General features: G+C 34.2%; 4 protein-coding genes across 8 annotated transcripts; 2 read left to right on the forward strand and 2 right to left on the reverse strand.

Annotated features, from left to right (window-relative positions):
* The first annotated feature begins 232 nt into the window (after nt 1-232).
* On the forward strand, nt 233-2584 carry LOC133842876 (U3 small nucleolar RNA-associated protein 25 homolog). Its single transcript, XM_062276160.1, has 3 exons — nt 233-585; nt 646-1332; nt 1391-2584. Exons 1-3 carry the CDS (start codon nt 324-326, stop codon nt 2524-2526), a joined length of 2085 nt encoding a protein of 694 aa, XP_062132144.1. The 5' UTR covers nt 233-323; the 3' UTR covers nt 2527-2584.
* A 1109-nt stretch (nt 2585-3693) lies between these two features.
* LOC133846081 (calcium-transporting ATPase sarcoplasmic/endoplasmic reticulum type) lies at nt 3694-16393 on the reverse strand. Of its 5 annotated transcripts, none has more exons than XM_062280826.1 (10): nt 14276-14422; nt 9939-10086; nt 9853-9870; nt 9685-9767; nt 7454-9625; nt 7262-7377; nt 6958-7194; nt 6781-6898; nt 6575-6692; nt 3694-3973 (listed from the first exon to the last, which is right to left on the reverse strand). In XM_062280826.1, the coding sequence occupies exons 2-10, from the start codon at nt 10054-10056 to the stop codon at nt 3945-3947; spliced, it is 3009 nt and encodes a 1002-aa protein (XP_062136810.1). In that variant the 5' UTR covers nt 10057-10086; nt 14276-14422; the 3' UTR covers nt 3694-3944. The 5 variants fall into 5 exon arrangements, with proteins under 5 accessions (XP_062136810.1, XP_062136811.1, XP_062136809.1 ...); XM_062280827.1 differs by lacking the exon at nt 3694-3973 and adding an exon at nt 4415-4544; XM_062280825.1 differs by lacking the exons at nt 3694-3973; nt 14276-14422 and adding an exon at nt 16377-16393 and having other exon boundaries at nt 6365-6692.
* An 806-nt stretch (nt 16394-17199) lies between these two features.
* On the reverse strand, nt 17200-19143 carry LOC133846083 (probable transaldolase). The gene is made up of 3 exons (XM_062280828.1): nt 18987-19143; nt 18228-18351; nt 17200-18077 (listed from the first exon to the last, which is right to left on the reverse strand). Exons 1-3 carry the CDS (start codon nt 19084-19086, stop codon nt 17303-17305), a joined length of 999 nt encoding a protein of 332 aa, XP_062136812.1. The 5' UTR covers nt 19087-19143; the 3' UTR covers nt 17200-17302.
* Nucleotides 19144-19912: 769 nt separating this feature from the next.
* Nucleotides 19913-21962, forward strand: LOC133841422 (WD repeat-containing protein 47). The gene is made up of 5 exons (XM_062273878.1): nt 19913-20060; nt 20424-20578; nt 20633-21029; nt 21219-21442; nt 21509-21962. The coding sequence occupies exons 1-5, from the start codon at nt 20025-20027 to the stop codon at nt 21732-21734; spliced, it is 1038 nt and encodes a 345-aa protein (XP_062129862.1). The 5' UTR covers nt 19913-20024; the 3' UTR covers nt 21735-21962.
* Nucleotides 21963-22419: the final 457 nt, after the last annotated feature.

Raw genomic sequence — 22419 nt, forward strand, 5'->3', positions numbered from 1 at the left:
CCTTTTGAAAAGTTGCTTTACAACGTGTTGTTTTGTAGTACTGTTCAAACAAATTTTCATTAACATATCGATATATTTTTAATATAAAAATTAAATACATTTATATTTTAATTACTTGATAGTGTTTATTTTTCAAAAAATAAAAATGTACTAATTGAACTTTGAATATCCATTTAAATTTAGCCTATCGAATCTTCGCAAAAGTAAGTAAAGTATCTGCAGAGTTGCTTGCTTAATATAATAATCGATAATAAGCTATCAGCTGTTGTGCACGCTTTTGACACAATTTTGATATTTAATTTTGATTTCAATATTTTATTAAAATGAGGGGAAAACAGAGGAACAGAGGCTCTCAGCCAAAAAGGAAATCAACGCCTATGCACAAAGCTGACAAGTTTTCCAGAAACAATAAGTTTATTCAGCGGAGCAGACAAATGGAAAAATCGTACACAACACAAACCCAATTTCAGAAAGCTACAACAAGCGATAATATAAACATGTGTGTGGATCTTTTACCATCAATAAAAGAAGATGGCAATACATGTTACGAGCAACTTGTGGACCAATATAGCACTGCCAACACAGGTATGTTAAGCCATCTCACCGATATTGTTCATAAAATCCTAATACAATCTCTCTTAGCAGCACTAGAAGTTAAAGGAGATAATGCGATAATTTTGACTGCAAATACAAAAGATCCCGACTCAGATCAAGATGAATCGAATACAAGTAATTTAAAGCCATGTAATTCATTTACAAAGAGGTTTGATTTCGAACTATCGTCAGATGATATTACCGATTTAATATCAAACGAACGAAATATTTATAAATTCAAATGGTCAGAAATTGGAGACTTTAGAGTTGAAATACCTATGCTAAAATCGTTGAATGACACAAATGTAAATTATAATCGACCTCGAATAGCCACAAAGCCAGCGGATCTTCAAGTTTTGGAGGTAAAATCACAATTGTGTCAGAATGTTATATATCCATTGTCGGCGCTACAAATGCAAGTTTTTCATTGTGCAAATAATTACCTGGACGTCTATTATCCGCGACGTACTCATGATAATGCCGAGGAAATTCGCTATGCGTATTGTCTTCATGTGGTCAATCATATGCTGAAAAGTAGGTTATTGATTTTACGTAATAATGAGAAAATAGCTGGACTCGCTAAGGATCCTAACCTGTCGTCAAGTGAGGTATCAATACCGGATGCTCTTAGAGATCAGGGTCTTACGCGCATGAAGGTTCTTATTATACTACCATTTCGCGAATCAGCATTAAAAACTGTTCAAAATATAGGAAATTTAATATTTGCAAATCACAAAGGTAAGCACGTATTACAAACTTACATATTAAATGTTATATATATATTTACGATTTTCAGATAAAAAAAATGGTTTACCTATAGCAAGATATGAGCGCTTCATCAATGATTTTTCTGGGGATACGATATATTTTCCTAAAACAAATCCTAAGCCTCGTGATTATGAGCAAACCTTTGCAGGCAATACTGATGACAACTTTAAAATTGGCATTCGATTCACGAAGAAAACAATGTCATTATATTCGGACATAAGTTCGTCCGATATTTTAATTGCATCGCCTTTGGCATTACGCATGATTATCAACGACAAAGAGCAAGACTTTGACTTTCTCAATTCTATTGAACTACTTGTAATTGATCAAGCCGAACTTTTTATGGCACAGAACTGGGAAAATCTGCTGTATGTACTTGATCATCTGCATTTGCAGCCTCAAAAATTGCCGGAGACCAACTGCCAGCGAGTTCGATCTTATTGCCTTAATGGGACTTCTCGTTTCTATCGTCAAACGCTGTTTTTCGCATCTCACGAACTGCCTGAATTTCGCGGTTTATTGAACAATAAATGTCACAATTATCAGGGAAGAGTGCGCATTACAAATCAGATTCAAGTTGGCGATATTTCCAATGTTGTAACACCAATTGAGCAGGTTTTTCAACGCATTGATTGTTCAAGTGTAGAATCGGCTTTTGATGATCGCTTTCAATACTTTGTTCGTTATATTTTACCACAGTTTACTCGATCTGGACAATCACATTGTCTGCTCTATGTCCCCAGCTATTTTGATTATGTGCGATTGCGAAATCACTTTAAAAATGAGATGGTTAATTATGTGCAAATAAGTGAATATACAAAAAAGGAAAAGATCTCTCGAGCTAGAGATATATTCTTTCATAGTGGAGCACAGTTTATGCTTTATTCCGAACGTGCGCACTTCTTTCGGCGCACTCGTATTAAGGGCGTAAGAAACTTAATTTTCTATCAACCTCCCAACTTTCCAAACTTTTACTCAGAATTAATTAACTTGATGCTAGAAACTAATCAGAATCCTCGAGATGGGCTACAGAATGTGATGAATGTCAAAATTTTGTTCACTAAATATGACGTTCTCAGTTTAAGTAATATCGTTGGAAACGAGAATGCTATGAAAGTGATCTCGGGCTTAAGTGATTCCTACTCATTCTCCAATAATGAATAGTATTTGTAAATTACATATAAATTACAAAACTTGAATAAAAATGATTTTTTAATTAAAAGCAATGTAAATTTATTGTTAACAAGAAATCCCTGTATTTTACTGTTTTCCTGCTTTGACATAATTCCCTACTTTGTTGCAAAATGTCATTCAAGATTATACACATTCATGAGCTTTTCATGATATAAAGAATATGCGCCTCTGCTCGAGAATTTATTAAAAAAACAAATATTTTATCGCTTTTGCGCTGTTGACATTTGTGCTGCGCCAATAATTGGATAAATTTAATTGTTTTTGTGTATTTCGCCAACATTTTTTCAAAAAAAAACAATGTTTTTTATATTATATACATAACAAAAGAAAATATGATACAAACAAAAGAAATATGAATCCATAATAAACAATCATATGCATTTAAGTTTCAAGACTTGAAGTAAATAAACTATAATTTGCGATTTACTTACAATCGGATGTACAACTTAATTTACATTGACATTCTAGTGTACTAATTTTAGCCATACTTTTTCAAGGCCTGTAGTTTTTCTGTATAGTGAGCTATGCACAATATCACTTTTCGTTTTTATAGCATATACTATTCACTTAAATAATATTCTAATATTAAATCATGTATGCACATATATGTAGATACATATACAATTTGACGCTGCGCCAAGTATTCAGCCTATTTATTAATTTGTATACATATGTATGTACACACACATGCATGCATATAAATAAATGTGAATTGTCAATAGGGTATGTCATGGTCGACCAGTCGCGAGCCACGACCACATCGTTTACATATAGATTGTCACATTATGGCCAACGAGCTTTATCCATGTTTGATGATCTGTTGCATGATACAATAATACAATGTGTTATTGTATCATGATCTGTTGCATTGCATAAGGGCAGCCATTTTTAATTACGCGTGTGTCAAAGCTTTTTTAAATGCGAGTGTCATATAAAGGGAGCTTTTACAACACAGGCCCGGGAGCTTTCTCACTGACAATGTATGCATGCAAATCGATTCATTTCGCCATCATGTGCTGAACAGTCGTTGCAAATGAAACCAAATCGTATTTATGATTATAAAACTTTTTATTGAGTATTGTAGCTGAAAGAGAAAGATGTTGTCACTTGCAATACCAACAGAAATAGACAATGCAATTGTTTTGTAATGTTTATTTAGTTAATCCATTCTTACTAACCCGTGAGTTAAGATAGTTTTTCCATTACTTTCTAATTTCAAATAAAATAATTATAAATTTATTTCATGTTGGATAACAATTGGCAATTTCAGGTAACAGGGCTGTCTGAGCAATTAATACAAGATTTATAAAGGTATACAAATCTGACATCCTTTAGGATCTCCTTCACGTTTTGTATTGGTTTAAATAATGGCCAAGACCGTTACCATTTTACCATTTATCGACGACGACATCAGGAACTACACGATACATATACATAGATAATATATTGTTGATAATTAGCGGATCAGATCAATGTAGTGCTAATAGCGTTTAGCAATTTAATGCATTTTTGGAATCTGTAACTATAATTAATGGTGGAAGGGCGGAGTATCGGCAAGAACAACTGGGTGTGTTGAGGGTGGCAGCAACTCTACGGCAGCGCTGTTTATACTATACATACTCAGGTAGGATTTTATTATTGGCGATAAGAAGTAGACCAGTTCGGGTTTCAGTATTTATATTTCGTTATCATGTTTCAGATATCTTACATGCTGAATTTGAAATATGAATTCATTCGTTTTTGTTTTTTTACGTTCTTTTTTTGCGTTACAAGTGTTTGTGAATATGTTTGAGTGTTTTCTTCTTTTCTTTTTTTGTAGACCATAATGTACAGCAATGGATCTCTCGCATTCACATAGTTTGTTTTTTTTTTTTTGGCACACTAGTTTATCAAAATTGAACAACTTCACATACTTTGCTATAGCAGGGATGGACTTAATTTATATTAAATTAATAAGGTGTCATCCAATTAATGAAATCGGGGATTTACTGTATAAAATAAAACAATAAATATATAATGGTGAAATAACAGTGGTATATTAATGGTGGGATTCGTTTTCGAAATCAAATCGAATTCAAATCAATGGACTTTCAGTCAACAGCGGCAAATGCAAGGCCAGTTGGGCGAGCGGGCAGGACAGGGCGGGCAGGGCAGGGCAGTACAGGCATTCATTCAACAAAAGCTACTTTATGTTGTACGATTTTTATGATGGGATCAGCAGCAAACGCCTCCACTGCATAATTCAATGGGTTTGTAGGCGCTCAGTTTAGTTTTGCATATAACTAGTATTTATGATTATGTTGGTTTTGTATTTTTTTTTTTGTTTTTGTTTATTTCACAGCGTCTATAATTCTTTTCTTTTATAACAATGTATGTATATAATGTAAATTAAACTGAAATCTCTAAAATTGGTTAGATGCTTAATTACTTGGTATATTTTGTTCATTTTTTTATTATTCATTTTTTTTTCGATTTTGTTTGTTTACAGAAAGACAAAAAATTTATGTTATTCTTTCTACAAGTTTTGTTTTTATCTAACCTCGATATAAATCATAGATATAAATACCTTTCACTAACTATGGATCCCAATCAATTATTTCCTTGAACGTACACATTCCAAATGTCTGGTTAAGCCTACATTTTAGCCAATCTAGTTCTCTCGTTATCCTTCGGTCACGCCTCTCTTTATCTTCTAATTGGTTTAAAGTGAAATGTAATCAAAAAAACAACTAAATTCAGTCTTGGGAAATGAGAAGTTGTTTGACATTTCGACTACCGCCTAACCAGACCGTTTTAATTAAAGCGAAAGTTTGCTCGATCACTAACACATTAGCGCAAGAGAAGTTAACATAACCGGACATTAGTCTTGGTTGTTGAAAAATAGTATTCAAAGTAATAAGTGACCGAATCGAAGGAATAGTTCAATTGAAAAATCAATTTCAATTGAATTAACACGTTCACCATATTTCCCCACATCTGCTTTTCGTTGCTGTTATAGGCAAATCAAAGTATTTCATTTCATGCTTGTTTCTTATATACTATGGAATGAATGAACCAAAAATCTGTTCAACAAAATTTGCAAACTAAACTTGCTTGTAATAAGTCTACTTAATACATAAGTAAATTAAATACAAAATATATATCCACAATTCCAACCACGTTCAAAATAGTCAAGGTTGACACTTACGCACAACTAAAATCATACACATATAAATATATGTATGGATGTTTTTGTGTCGTATGTATAAATAGGAATTCAGGATTTATCTAATGTACTGAACATTTATTAGTTTTTATTAAGTATGACCCCTAATTGAAGAAATATTTACATAGAGTTTGTCTCATCATTTGTAGAGAATGCAATTTATAAGTATTGTACAATAACTACAAATAATGAAATTTTTTCTTTTGATCATTTTACGGTATATGCTTTAAAATCTACGCATTTTATGGATTGACACTGAATAAATTTGTTAAAAGGCAAACGGCTAAAAAATTGGTATAATCGAGCATCACACGTTCAGTTAAAAAAAAAATTTTAAATTTTTTAAATCTATTCCTGGTAAGCATATGTATAGTATGAGTGAAATATGTAAAATTTCTCTGCTTTGTGTATATACAAAAAAGGGCATGAAACGATATTCAAACCGAACAGAAAATAATTGTATACGTAAGCATTAAAAAGAATTGTTATGCTCATAATCTATTGACCAGTTGAGGGCGTTGGTTTAAAAATAAAAGGGTAACTTGATCGCTTATCAAAATATTGTGTTTGTTTTTAGTATTATTCGGAAACAAATCTATGTTGTTGTTTGTTTGTTGTTGTGGTGGTTAAAGTCGTTACTTTAGGATTTTTTTTTGTTTATATTTAGTAACACTTTATGCTAGTAATTAGAATAATGATGTTGGGCTTAATGATTATAATTATTATATTCTTAAAGCATCATAGCGTATAGCAGGCCAAAGAAGACAGCCCACATTAACACAATCCCATGCATCTTATATATAGGGCTCTCACCATCTGCGATTTTTCTAGCAACAAATTTCAATGTTTCATCTAATAAAACTACAGGAATTGAGAATTTCATCACAGTTATCCATTCCTCGGCAGACAACGGTGTCACTTGGAAGACGGTCTACACAAAATAAAAGAGATGATTGCAATTTTGATTGGAGTGCTTGCTGCAAACATCATACAAGATTAGATTAGAATTTAATACTTACAGAAAGTACTTCAACATAAAGTATAACAAAGTGAAGAGTGAAGGACAGAGCCATTGAACCAATCAACCACAAGTTGCACCATGGTGGCATTGTAATCAAGGATTGATTCTCGGATAAACTGTGTACAAATAAAGAATTGTGTGAATAGTGAAAGGAGATTAATGATTGCAAATGTACCTGTTCATGGCGTTCAACATTTCAATAGTCACGAGCACAGACAAGGCCATGGTCATGGCATGTGGATCGCTGAAGATCTTGCAGTCTACACCCTTGAATTCGTCGCCACCGCCCAAGCAGGCCAAGTGGTGAGTGAGTTGCCAGTATGTGAGTTTTGGGCCTTCATCGGAGAACAGGAACCACCAGGCGGCGGCACCGACGGTGGCAGCACCGACATAGAAGCCAATAGCCATGTAACTAAATTACACAATAAAAGCAATTAAAATAGTCGTTTTTGACAAATATTGTAACAAAATTGACTAACCGGAAGAACAGCCAGCCGGAGATCAAACCTTCGTCGGCCTTCCTGGGTGGTTTCTCCATGATATCCAGATCGGGTGGGTTGAAGCCCAGAGCAGTAGCTGGAAGACCATCAGTGACCTAGTTTCGAAGCGATATCATTGATTAAAATCGTGCTATATAATTATCGCTGTAATTAATAGAGCTAAGAACTAACCAAGTTGACCCACAACAGCTGGACGGGGATCAAAGCTTCAGGCAGACCCAGAGCAGCAGTCAAAAAGATAGAAACGACCTCACCAATGTTGGATGAAATAAGGTAACGAATGAACTGCTTCATGTTGTTATAAATAGCGCGACCTTCCTCAACGGCAGACACAATCGAAGAGAAGTTATCATCAGCCAAAACCATTTCAGCGGCAGACTTGGCAACAGCGGTACCAGAACCCATGGCAATACCAATTTCAGCCTTCTTCAAAGCGGGAGCATCATTGACACCATCACCAGTCATTGCAGAGATTTCATTCATGCCCTGCAAGAACTCAACAATCTTGGATTTATGCTGCGGCTCCACGCGCGAGAACAGGCGGGAACGGGCAACGGCAGCCTTCTGTTCAGCTGGCGACAGATCATCGAATTCACGTCCCGAATACGATTTGCCATTGGTGTCCTCATCCTCGGTAAAGACGCCAATGCGACGGCAGATAGCTTCAGCGGTAGCCTTGTTATCACCAGTGATAACAATGACACGAATACCAGCAGCACGGCATCGAACAATTGAATCGAAAACTTCTTTACGTGGAGGATCCAACATGCCAACGACACCAACAAAGGTTAGGTTCACCTCATACTGGAAGAATTTGGTGGAATCACCCAAGTCCATTTCATCGGGACGCATTGGACTGTCGGCAACAGCGAGAGCCAAGCAACGCAAGGTATCGCGACCAGTACCATATTGACCAGTCAAGTTCAGGATCTTGCTCTTGAGGGCCGAGGTCAGAGGAACCTTGCTGGTGCCAACGCGAGCGTGTGTGCAACGTTCCAAGACGCCTTCGGGGGCACCCTTCACAAACAGTTTAGGTCCAGTACCCAGACGAGAAGCCTTCAATGGTGTGCAGTATGAGGACATGGATTTACGATCACGCGAGAATTCAAGAGTGAATTCCTTCTTCCACTTGGTCTCAATCTCACCACGGCAGGCAATGGCGGCGGAACGACGATCCAAACCAGATTTGTTCACATTGAACGAGTTTAGTTTCTCAGCCAAGACAATCAGAGCAGTTTCGGTGGCTTCGCCGACCTTTTCGAAAGCCTGCTTGAATTCGTTGTAATCAATGGCCGAATCGTTGCACATGATGCAAATGGTGGAGAGTTCCTGCAATGTGTCGTAATCGCTAGCCTTCACGCGCTGGCCGTTCAAGAAGAGCTCGCCAATGGGTTCGTAGGTGGAGCCGGTCAGTTCGAACTCAACAAAGCTGCTGTCATTGCCTTCAACCTTGTCGAAGATGAACATACGGGAAACGGACATTTGATTGGTGGTAAGTGTGCCGGTCTTATCAGAGCAGATGACGGAGGTGCAACCAAGAGTCTCCACAGAGGGCAGGGAACGCACGATGGCGTTCTTCTTGGCCATGCGGCGAGTACCCAAAGCCAAGCAGGTGGTGATAACAGCTGGCAGACCCTCAGGAATGGCAGCGACAGCCAAGGCGACAGCAATCTTGAAATAGTAGATTGCACCCTTGATCCATGAGCCACCGTGAGCTGGATCGTTGAAGTGTCCAATGTTGATGGCCCAGACAGCAACGCAAATGATGGAGATAACCTTGGACAACTGCTCACCGAACTCATCCAGCTTCTGTTGAAGTGGAGTCTTAATCTCCTCGGTCTCGGACATTTCTGTGCGAATCTTGCCAATGGCAGTGCTCAGGCCGGTGCCGATAACAACACCACGAGCCTTACCAGCGGCCACATTGGTGCCAGAGAATAGAATGTTCTTCTTGTCCTGATTAACAGCACGGGGATCGGGAATGGCATCTGTGTGCTTGATAACCGACACGGATTCACCAGTCAGAATAGACTGATCGATTCTCAGGGTGGTTGAATAGATGTGAGTGATACGAATGTCGGCGGGAATTTTATCACCGACAGACACCTCAACCAAATCACCCGGCACAATTTCTTTCGCACGGATCTTTTGGATACCGGACTTGTCTTGGCGAACCACTTTGCCCATCTCGGGCTCGTATTCTTTGAGTGCCTCAATAGCGGATTCGGCATTGCGTTCCTGCCAAACACCAACGACAGCATTTGCAATAAGAATAAGTAAAATGACTAAGGGCTCTACAAATGCAGTGAAAGTGTCTTCATGTTCCTCAAATAGCGCTAATACCTGCAACAAAAAGACATGTGAATTTCAATTTCAACGGATTATTGCCAAGTAATATTTACAAATGAAATGATGGCTGCCAACAGCAAAATCTTCACGAGAAGATCATCGAACTGCTCTAAAACCAGCTGCCAGATGCTCTTTCCTACAACAAGAAATTCAATGTTAGTTTTTGAAAACGCATTTGTAAATAATTTACGCAGCCTGAAGACTGTAGACAATTCACACACCTTCCTCAGTTGGCAACTCTGCAAAGAATGAAATTTACAATTGAATTAAATGTCGGTAATTTAACGAGCAATCTTAGTTAACTTACCATTGGGTCCATATTTTTTCTGGTTAGCCTTGATCTGATCGACAGATAGACCACGTTCGCCGTCTGTGCCGAAGAAGTTCAGAGTTTGTTCGACGGTTTTCGCGTGACCGTCCTCCATTTTAAATTGTTATCCTCCGCGTTCAGTACCCTAGAAATATACAAAAATCACAAAACTTATATAATTACATTTATAAATTTGATGACAAAAACGAAAAAGCAAACATTCATATCCAAATGTTAAAAGCTTCACAAAAAGAAAATTAAAATGACATTTATCTTCGCTCGTTTTGGGAGAACTTCATATAACAACAACGACGGACGTGATGTCATTCTAATGGATTAGTTATAGCCGATTTTTATTATTATTTATTTTTTTGCCCAGCAATATCAGGGATTTTGGAGGGGCACATTTTAATTGATCAGACGTGAATTTCCACCCAAGGGCGCATTTGTTTTTTTTTTCTTTAGTCTTATCAATTCGCGTACATTGCGAGTCACGTTTTGTTTTATCTTAAGTTTGATTTGGAATAGTTCTTGTTGCTGCGCATTATAATTCAAATATAGATCGCAGAGATTACAGCAACTTGAGTAAGCTGATAAATATGAAACCTTTTTCAGGGCAATGGCCCGCACACCTTTCAAAGAAATAAAGCATTTGCTGCTACTTTTGACAGAGAAAGAAACAAAGGAAGGCACTAAGATATGACAGTTCTAACAAAGTTATCAAGAGTTGTGACAGTCTGAGATAGAGATAGACATGAAGAGTTAGTGTTAACAAGTATGTCCAAGTATTTACATTCGTTTCATTTCGAGACGAAGTTGGATTCTTGTTCGCACACTTAATAAATTTAAATAGGAATCCTGCTACCTGTTACATCGTTTTGTGCAATTTCATGATTACAGGTCGTAAAAATATCTACTTGCTCGTATCTGACAAGTGCGAGACCAGCAAATACACAAACGTACACGTACATACGTGTATGTGTATGAACTTAAATATGTGCATATACATATGTATGTATGTACATATATACATATATGCACTTATAGCATACTTTATAGAAACCACATTATGAGGGTACACATTACAAATTACATTTATATTACATTTATAATATCGTAGTAAGTATTCACAATTTTTAAATCTCGCAAGGTATTATCCTAGTAATACAACAATGAAAAAGGAAGACTCGTATAACAACTACTATATAAATAGTTTTTTTTTAGATGCACATGTACATACATACATGCACTATGTATCTATGTAATCAGGTAAGAGTACATCAGGTACATTTGTGCACACATTCAGCGGACCGAGCGACTTTTCAAATGGTACACGTGTATCTGTGCATTCATACACATACACGGGTCGTACGATTTCTGAATCGTAATACGCTTTAAGTACGTGAATTTATGTAAACCTGCAACACCTATGCGAATAACTATATATATAAATATTTATTTATTTCATTACCAATGGAGTTGTAAACTATTTTTCGCAACGTTGACTTATGAGATTCACACACGTGTCACTTTTTAATTTAACTAAATGCAATACGAATCACAACACTCAAGCGCAATGTGTGTGTTCAACTTTTTGACAAGCATTCAAAAGCGAATGAGATGTCTTAAGTACTTAATTTTTACTGCAGCCAATATTTATTATTATATGTCCATGGCGCTTTTTTGTGTTCTAAATACATATGCGCAGTGTGGTGATAAAAAAAAACAGTTTTGTGCCGTTCATTAATACATTCCTCCGGCGTTTTTTTCTCGACTATGACATGACATTATCGATTCAGAGCTGCTCTTTAGTGAAATCAATTTATCGATAAGTAGTTGTTAGTTGATCAAAATATATACTGCTGCTATTTCAAGAAAAACAAGGGATACCGAAATTTATTTGAATTATTTAATAATCAAATTAAAATATATAACTATCGATAACTACCAAAAAATTATTCAAAATCGGTTACATTTTAAATATGAAATGGAAATCGATATCAAGTTGATTCAAAAACATTCTCCGTTTTTTTTTCATTTGGTGGTGAAAATAACGAACATTGCATTTTTGTTTATCCAAAAGGTCGTAATTGTTGATTGCGATTGTGGCAAGCTCAAGGTGGCGAAAATAGGCGTGATAATTGAATATATCGAAAGAGGCCTTTTGATAAATATTTGTTTTCAAGTTGAATATATGTATAAGAGCACATGAATAAAGTGTTCTGTTCATGTGAATACATACGTATGTACATATTTATGTGTGTTGTATATTATGGTCTGTAATATAGAGCTGCGCATGACGATTGACCAAACAGACATTGTCAAAAGACATGGCTAAGAGGCTACAGAAGTCCTCATAATTGTAACTAAAAATACTTATCTCAACTTTGGCTACTTTGACAAAATTGGCAATTACGTAAATAATAATAAGCAACCTTCGGGACAACGAAACTCTTGTTGAAATTTCTAATTTTGCCTTTAATTTCTTACTACCTTTCTTGCTAAACAAATGATTGATTTTTTATGATCGACTGCTGGATAAAATTTAAAAATGGATTTCCCGTTGTTTTTATATTTTTGTATAATATTTAAGCAATGTCGAATTAAATGTGATTTTATTCCTATTTAAATAAGATTAGGCAAACTCATCTGACGATTTATTTGAATACAGTTGTTTTTCATCCAAAATCTTAGAACCTCTAAGATGCAGGATTACGCTTAAATAGGTGATTCTGTGGCAGTGTCGTCTATTTCTATTTCACAGATCGAGCACAAATCGGTATATATTTCATTTTATATTTAAATTTAATTATAATATAACATATATGTATGTTCATAACATATATGTATGCGTCCTTTGTTTATGAGGTCAAAAGAATGCAATTTTTCAAGAGTTACATATTTGTAACGATACTAAAAGGCCGTTAGATATACGTTGACTATTTACACACAGATATATTCGCAGTATGCTTGAACATATACATATGCTTTATATAATTCGTTTGATGGTATATGTATGTACAAAATATGTCTATATGTATGTGCAAAAACTACGTCTATAGTATTTGTATTTAAGTTGATGAAATATGTTGAACATATATACGTAAAAATTATATATACAACATCAATATAAATGTATGTGTGCAGGTAGTGCCAAAGAAAATGTACAGACTTATCTGCAAACAGAGAATATATAACACACATGCATACATCTGTAAATACATATATACAATGAAAATATATATATTTTTCGGTGAAAATCATTTTGAGTCTAGAAGAGATAATGGCTAAAAATAGAAGTTCAGCTGCTAGAAACTTATTCATGTATAAATATACTAAATATACCAACATAAACGTACATATGTGTTTGCTCAAAAATACACACTCACACAATTGAGTATAAATATGTACAATATAAGCAAATGAAAATGATTTAAAATCACACCTGCTATAGGATGTTTTGCTTTGCTAGATTTTGGACTTGAATGCGATTACATAATCAGTTCGTTTACTCACTCTAACATACATATGTATGTATAAATATCCGTATATGCATGACATTGTATATTTTGAAATATGTGGGGATTTATGAATTTATATGCATTGATATTTATGTACATAAATACATAAAATTAGATAAATGTGAGACCCAGCCAAGTGCACATTAGGATCAATGTTCAAATGGGTGTACATTTAGATGCATACAAATGTACACATGCTTAATGTAATTGTAATACGTCGTAGTTGACTCTATGAACAAGATGTACATACTTACATACTACATCTTATTGAACAGGGCATGCATGTGCATATGTATGTATATTTCTGTGTGTTTAAATGAGCGCGATCGATGAGTAAATGTTTACAGGATTCAAAGAAAGTTGTCGACAATTCGACAACTCGTAAAAGTTTTCTTCTTTCATATATGACCATATACATATGTATGTACATAAGTACCATGTGTATTTATGGGGATGTGTTGATGTACATTTGTATGATGAGGTAGGAATTGATTTGTATTGAATTTTTCATTTTTCGTACAGTTTGTATCTTGAAGGCTTTTGAAATATTTTTGATATGCACTTGGGAGCACCAACTTTATATACAAACATAGGAAATCTGCATAGTTGTGTAAATGTATGTACAACTCCATGTCTCCGCATTTAATTTTAATATTTTCGTATTTTAATTTTTTATTTTATATTTTCAATATTTTTGGTCAATTCACAAATGGTAGTATAATATAACTTGTATAGTTGCAGGTAAATTGTTTTACACTAATTTATGTTCAAAAATTCCTTTGGAATTGTTGCTGCAGAATCAACAAAACTTACAATTTTAATTCTTAACAAAAATTCCGTTATATAATAATTTTGTTTGTAGTCAAACGACCAGAGCTAACACAAAGATCGCGCTATTATAACGATCAACGGCAACTGAACGCAAGGAGAACGCTGCTTGATGAGAGTGTCTATTTGAATTACAAAATTCATATATATTTGGCAAAATTCCCAAAACTAGATACACTCTCTATTTTGGCCCCGGGAAAATACTTTTAGCACGCACAAACTTTTAAGCACTTACCACCTATCCGACTTCTTGCGGTTGTGTGGGTTCGTGGGCACACACACACATTTTAGTCTGTGTCACTGTATTGAACACTAACAAATACATATATATATCTACACGAGTTTCGGTATATTTCCGAATGTTGTATGTACAGACGTCCAAACATAGTTTCGGCACACGTGTATGCAGAGACATGCATACATTCATAATTATCACACACTTCAAAGCAACACTTATAATGTACAAATTTTATTTAATTTAATATATATATTATTATAATGTGCACAGTATTTGCAAATTGAAATGTATTTAACAATATAATCGTTATTTAAATAAAAGATATGTTAATTATTTATTTCACTTTTCTTAAATCTCATAAAAAAGAGTATACTACGGTCGTGCATTTTTTTTAGTTAAACAGAAGGTGACATCTCTAACCTCACTTAATACCGTGTATGCATATGTATGTGCGGCATAGGCATACTAACACATGCATACAACGATACATATTCTTATTAGCATTAACCGTGAGTCCATCATATCTGTCTGTCATCTGGCTGCCTGTCAGTCTCTATTTCGCAAGTAAATCTTGGACATTCTTTCTCAACTAATGGAATGAAAAGTATTAGAAAACTTTGCCTGAATTTTTTTTTTGCATGTCATCTCTATGGTTGTCCATGTGAAAACTATTTATATTCATGAGGAAATACAGATGTGGGCAAGCAATTGCGCATCCTTATAATAGGGTATCCATAAGGCGAGCAAGCTCGCGCAACACTCGTACACTCTTCATTACCGTTTTGCACACCCTTGCAAAACGTATTATAAGACCATTTGTCACAATGTTCTTTCTATATTGAAGGACGACTCGCCGATATAGACGTTCAACATTCATACACTCATTAAAATATGAATCTATAATATTGTGCTGAACATTTGAACAATGATAAGAGTTTAGAACAATTTGAAATAAGATGAGATAATATCGATATTTATGCTCAATGCTCGATCAGATGGAATACATCTTAGATATGTATGTATGAAATAAAATGAATTATTACAAATTGTATATATGTATTTATATCACCAGTGTTAAAAAACATCTACATATCTCACACAAAATACAATAGGATAATATAATGAAATTATGAGCCTGTATGTCGTCAACTTGTCCTTGTCTGTCTTAAAGTTCCATAATGAATTTTTGCATGTCTATTTAAAAAGTTTAATTCTTTGGATATATTCCAACTAATTTATTGCTATATGATATAGAAGTTATGCATTTACTCTTACTATAATTAGAGCTGTCGTATATTTCTATTTTGAAGTGATTTAAAACCTCGCTAAATTATTTTAGAATCATTATTAAGTACAAATTGTATTTTACACCCTTAAAGTGTTCTGAAATAATAATAACACAATCGATATCGATATAATTACAGAGTAGCTAATATAAATTACACAAATACACACAAATAAAGTTACACAATTTACTTTGCAGAAATGTATGAAGGTTTTCAGCTGAACCCAATGCATAGTTTCCCTTATTATTGATATGTATGTATAAGAACTATACAAGTAGTTTTCGTAAAAAAGTCATAAAATAAATTTTTGCATACATGCAAAAATTTTAAATATAACCAGCTAAACCGGTTTGCCCGTGTCTTCGTTGTCATAAAAATAAATTGGGAACCATTGTGATGAAACACATTTGCATAATTGACCTCGATCCTCATTTTCTCAAAATAACGACAAATATTTCCCGACCACTTCCACAAAAGGAGTGCATTTTAGATATTTTTTTATATACATATTTGTAAATTTGAATGTAATCATTTTTGACAGACGTTTTTGCTATAAACCCACCTTTTAGTATTTACACTTGAATATTCGAAAGGAAACTACAGTAAAAATGTAATTGGGTTGGCTTCCTAGCTATTTTGACTTACTCTGTACATTGCCAATCAAAAAAAGATGAATGCATGTATGTACATACATATGTATGTAGACATACTCATATACAAATATATGTATTAATGCACATACAAACACATCGATAATAATTTTAAGCATGTAAATGTACGATCAATGAAATTATGTATACAAATACATGTCAATCTGTAATGTTCGCATGTGAATACACATAAAGTACTTACACATACATACATATTTAGGCAAAAATGTAGCCTCTCTTGAAAGTTGGCAAGGGTCTGGGACTTTGCTCATTTTGCTCAGCGACAGACACGCTTCACATTCATGTACATATGTATGTATATTCATATATAATGCTTACTACGTATTTCTTTTTTGAAAATTCTTTTTGCCTGGTTCCAATATTCCCCACCTATGCATTTCAAAACGGTTCCCGTTTATATTATTTAGGTCGTTTTACATAAGCACATTGATCCAAAGATTAAAGTTGATGGCATGTTCTCACTTTTTTTTATCAAATGGATATCTGCAGTGTTATTAAATTTTGTTAACTGAGATTAAGATGAAAAGGTATTTGAATCATGAAAGGCAAATTGCTGTCATCTATCTGTTCTATAAATTAATACGCAATATAACTTTAACTTGAATATAAGAATCAGACCCTTCGAAAATTTATTCCATTTCTCTCGCTCAATTTGAGCACAACTTTAAAGAACTGTAGAATTTGTTTGATTGTTTGTTTGATAATAAAAGTATGTTTCGATATAAAAAATATGTTTATTTAAGTAAATGCAAGGAATTCACTTTGTCAATTTTCACATTACATTACACCTGAACTACCAAAACACAAACTAAGAAGCTTAAGCAAATTGCTTCTTAATAAGATTTTCTAGTTTCACCGTATCCACAGCGAATTTCCTAATGCCTTCTGATAGCTTATCATTTGCCATGGCATCTTCGTTGAGAAACCATCTGAATTTGCTCTCGTTCACTGAAATCTTCTCAATATCCTGTAGTTTAGCATTGTTTACCGACAAATGCGGTTTCACAGCGCTCACATCGTTCTCCAGTTCCTTCAGCAACGATGGGCTGATTGTGAGCAAATCGCATCCAGCTAGCGCCTTAATTTCACCAATATTTCTGAATGATGCGCCCATTACCAAAGTTTTATAACCGAATTTCTTGTAGTAATTGTAAATGTTCGTCACAGAAACCACTCCGGGATCCTGAAGAGGTTCAAATTTCTTTGATTCTGTATTTGCCACATACCAATCCAAGATTCGACCGACAAATGGCGAGATCAGCGTAACGCCAGCTTCGGCGCAAGCGACAGCCTGACCAAATGAGAACAGCAGCGTGAGATTGCAATGTACGCCGTGTTTCTTTTCCAAAATTTCGGCGGCCTTGATACCCTCCCAAGTGGAAGCAAGTTTAATCAAAATGCGCTCCTTATCGATGCCAAAGGATTTGTACAAATCTATCAATTTCAATGCCTTGGCCACACTTTTCTCAGTGTCAAACGAAATGCGAGCATCAATTTCAGTGGAAACGCGTCCAGGAACGATTTTTAAAATCTCACAGCCAAACAAGACGCAGAGATAATCCATGGCTTCAGCTACTTGATTTTCCAAAGATCTGCAAGTTTGAGTAATGAGTTAGTTTGAAAGAACACCGTTTTGTTGAAATTGTAGTGCTTGAAATAGTTGCAACTTTATGTATTGAACAAACTCGCAAAAGCTTATAAATTCAACATTTTAGATATTTTTGAAAAACGCAGTACATTACCCTGCTTTAGATTTTCCATAATCAACAGCACTGCGAACTAGATATTGATAGCGTTCCATAGTTGACGCAGACAAAATAAGCGATGGGTTAGTTGTTGCATCGGTAGGCTTATAGATATTGATAGCTAAAATAAATTGAGCAAGGGGTTAGATGTTAGCATTAACAAGCAAACAGTAGAAATAATTATTATTAGGACTTAAATATTAAAAAAAAAAAAATCATCAATTGGCATTTCTTAAAAGTGCAATTTAAGCATTCATCATAAAATGCGTTCACAGCATTTTATTTTTCAATTTTGGATATTTGTGCAAAACATTCATCTTTTCACCTTAACATTTTCGACCTTAAGAACCTTATCAGTATATTACTTTCATTTTTGGTTTATTCTATACTCATCCACACGTATACACTTCACATGCATAAGGTCAAACAAAAGTCGGACTCACCTTCGACTATAACTTTTATTTGAACTTCATAGAAATAAGCGCATTTATAATGGCATTAGAAGTCACATTGAAATCGGACTTACATTGCGGAGTAGATGTATATATTACAATTACTAATTGTAACATAACAATTACTAACTTCAAATTAGTTGCATTAAAAAGTCAACATTACAATATTAAACAAACAGACAACATATGTATGTATGCATATATATGTATGTATATACATACAAAAGCACATGTACAACAGGTTGCTACAAGAGTTTGTAAATCTACTGCTCTGTTTTTAATTAAATTAGATTATGGAACTTACCTTCAAAGTCACCGGTATCGGCGACGATGGTAGTTATTTTCTTAAGTTGTTCCAGAGCCGACATTTTCTGCTTCTTTGCTGCACGATCACCTTCTTCCATTTACCGATTCAACAATGTTTTTATTAACTGTAGCGTGACCGTACCCTTAGTTGAGGTAAAGTTTAAAATATACCGCAAAATACCGGTTTCCTATTGAAAAGGCGCAACATTTTATATTTAAAAAAAACAACGTAATATAGAGAATAGACTCGTTAGTATTAATAACTTCATTATTGCAGGCAAAATATATTTATAATATATTAATTTCATTACTAGTAAACAATATATTACTCAATTTGTTGCTAAATTAAGCATTTAATAAGTCTTATCTAGTTAATACATTTATTATGTTTAAAAATTTACTTAAATATAGTTGCTTTTGTCTTTTTTGTATACGAAACCTTTAAAAAATTATGAAATATTTTTTAAATAATAATTTTAAATAAAATTATGATGTGCTATTCAAAAATATTTTTTTTCATTTGTGAAAATCGTGTCCGTGACCGAACCACCCTGTGAGATGTGAAAACAGCGTCGATAACAAATGAATATGAAATTCTTATGTATTACAGGAATTGTTCACATCGTTTTTCGTAAAAAATAAAAAATTGTGAAAATACAATAAGTTAGTCTATTTTTTTGTAATTAGCTATTAAAAAAAATAAATAATATCGTACGAAATTATATCAATATTACTTTGAATTTTTTTCAATTTTGAAATATTTTTAAATATATTTATTTAAAAAGCTTTTATTTTATCATCTTAAATAAATATTTACCTAATAAAGAGTTGGAATTGTTGATTTTAAAATAATTAAATATTTTACAACACTTGCAATTACTTTCATTTTAAGAACTCCTCTGATACGTTTTAATAGCAAACGATATTCGTATTGGATATTACTAACGTGTGCCTAGCCCAAAGTTTGTGTTATTTCACAAACTTTAATTCAATATATTAAAAAAATAATAATAATAATTTTTCTTTTTATAACTTAATGAATACTGACGAGAGAGACACAAATTTAAGAGAGGTTCGTAAACGCTAAAGTTGTTAAAGTTTTAGTGGCAGAACTGCAAATGTTCAGCAGACGTAAGCATTTATGGCTTTTGACTTCAGTTAATATGAATTTTTTGTTAGCATATCTTAGTTTGACAAAACTTTACCGTTAGATTTTGTAAAAAATTAATTATTGTCAAAATTTGTAAAATCACTATATATCAAATTTTCGTTAAAATATGTCGATGAGTTTATATATGAGCTAATCTTACCAAATTTGGATGTTTAAGGCTTTTGTAGACAAATAGAGGAGTGTATAAGAAGTATAAGAAGAGTAAATCTGCATGAAATTCTTTGAACTTATACTTTTCACTTAACTTTACATTTCATGATGCAGAATGACGATCGTTCCCACTTCGTAGCTGTGACGACGATATCTGACTCGCAGGCGATTCGTAGTGTTGATTTCCATCCAGATGGCAAACTCTACGCCGTGGGTTCAAATTCGAAGACATTTCGAATTTGCCAGTATCCACAGCTCTCCAAGCTAAGGTATACGTTACCCATTTAGCCAATTCATTGAATTTATTTTAACTCATTTATTAGACAAGATCAACAGACTTATCCGCCCTCGGTGTTGTGCAAACGGACAAAACATCACAGAGGCTCTATTTATTGTACTTGCTGGTCTGCGGATGGCGAACTCATTGCCACTGGGTCCAATGACAAAACTATCAAGTACATGCGCTTCAATAAAGACACCAATCAGCTGGTGGGCCATGAGGTCGAACTTAACATGCACGATGGCACTGTGAGAGACATGTGTTTTCTCAATAACTCATCGACGAAATCACGGTTGCTGGTCAGTGGAGGAGCAGGCGATTGTAAGATCTACGTCACCGATTGTTTGACGGGAATGCCCTTCCAAGTGTTTAGTGGTCACACTGGACACATTTCATCGCTTTACAGCTGGAACAATGCCATGTTCGTATCGGGATCCCAGGTAATCATTTGGAATACCCTAAACTATTATAAGAGTGAAAACTTCGCCTTCCTTAATTTAAGTGTGACCAAGGTAAAGCCAGTTTATGATGCGATCGAAACCAGAGTTTCAGAAACCCTTACGATAATAGTGATAGTTGTTATTTATGATTATGTCCAATTGCTCTTAGAATTATTTTGTTATTCACAGGATCAAACGATACGGTTTTGGGATCTCCGAGTGAACGTTGCGGTCAACTCATTCGACAATGAGTACAAGGGGGGAGCACTGCAAAATTCTCCAGTAACAGCTGTTTGTGTGGATCCAACAGGCCGACTTCTTGTCTCAGGACACGCAGATAGTGCTTGCCTTCTCTATGATATACGTGGTAATAGGATTATACAGCGTTTCTATCCACACGATGCTGAGATCAGGTAAATCATCGATTTGTCATAATCTTACACGAAAATCATAAATACATATTTCAATTCATGTTTCAGATGCGTTCGATTCTCACCTTCTGCTTACTATATGCTCACATGTAGTTACGACAACACTATCAAGCTGACCGATTTACAGGGGGATCTGGCAAACGATCTCGCGTCAGTGGTTGTGGCAAGGCATAAAGACAAGGCGATCACAATCAGATGGCATCCGACCGATTTTTCCTTTATTTCAACGTCTGCGGACAAAACAGCGACATTATGGGCTCTACCTCCTTCTTAATGTTTAGATTGATAAATCTTTATTAATGCCTATCTTCGGCATTGAATGGATATGGACAAAAATAAACATGTTGGGATTTTATACAATACATTTTTATTTTATAAAAGATTTTTATAGTAGTAATAATATTTATTCTAGTAATTTAAATTGGGAAATGAGAACAAAGACCTATAACTTTTATACTCGTCACTTTGTGCATATTAAAAAACAAACAGAACTAATCACAAATAGTTTCGACTTTTTTATATTTAATTAAATATGGAAATGTATTTTATTTAATGAATTTAAATAAATATTTGTATAATATAGGTTTTGTAAATATCTAGAACCGGACCCCTATAATTATTGATGATTTTGACACTCAAATTCATTACAATTATTTTGCACCCTTAAGAACTGATTCCAACTAGTTCGTTTCATGAATTACAATTGGAATCTAATTATGAACACAAACCGGAATATTTTTAGTTCAGTTCTTGCAAAATGAATAAAAACATGAACATGATGTGGTTTAGGTACATTCATTATGGGATCGAATATGTCATTTTATGCTAATACTATAATACCTCAACATGATCTATTTTTGCATATATAAATTATGACAATTCTTTTCTCACGTACATATTCTTCGATATAAGTAAACAAGGATTACTTCGCAAACTAATTCAGATCGATCATGTATTGA

This window comes from Drosophila sulfurigaster, chromosome 3 (assembly GCF_023558435.1).
Source record: "Drosophila sulfurigaster albostrigata strain 15112-1811.04 chromosome 3, ASM2355843v2, whole genome shotgun sequence".
Taxonomy (NCBI): Eukaryota; Metazoa; Arthropoda; class Insecta; order Diptera; family Drosophilidae; genus Drosophila; species Drosophila sulfurigaster.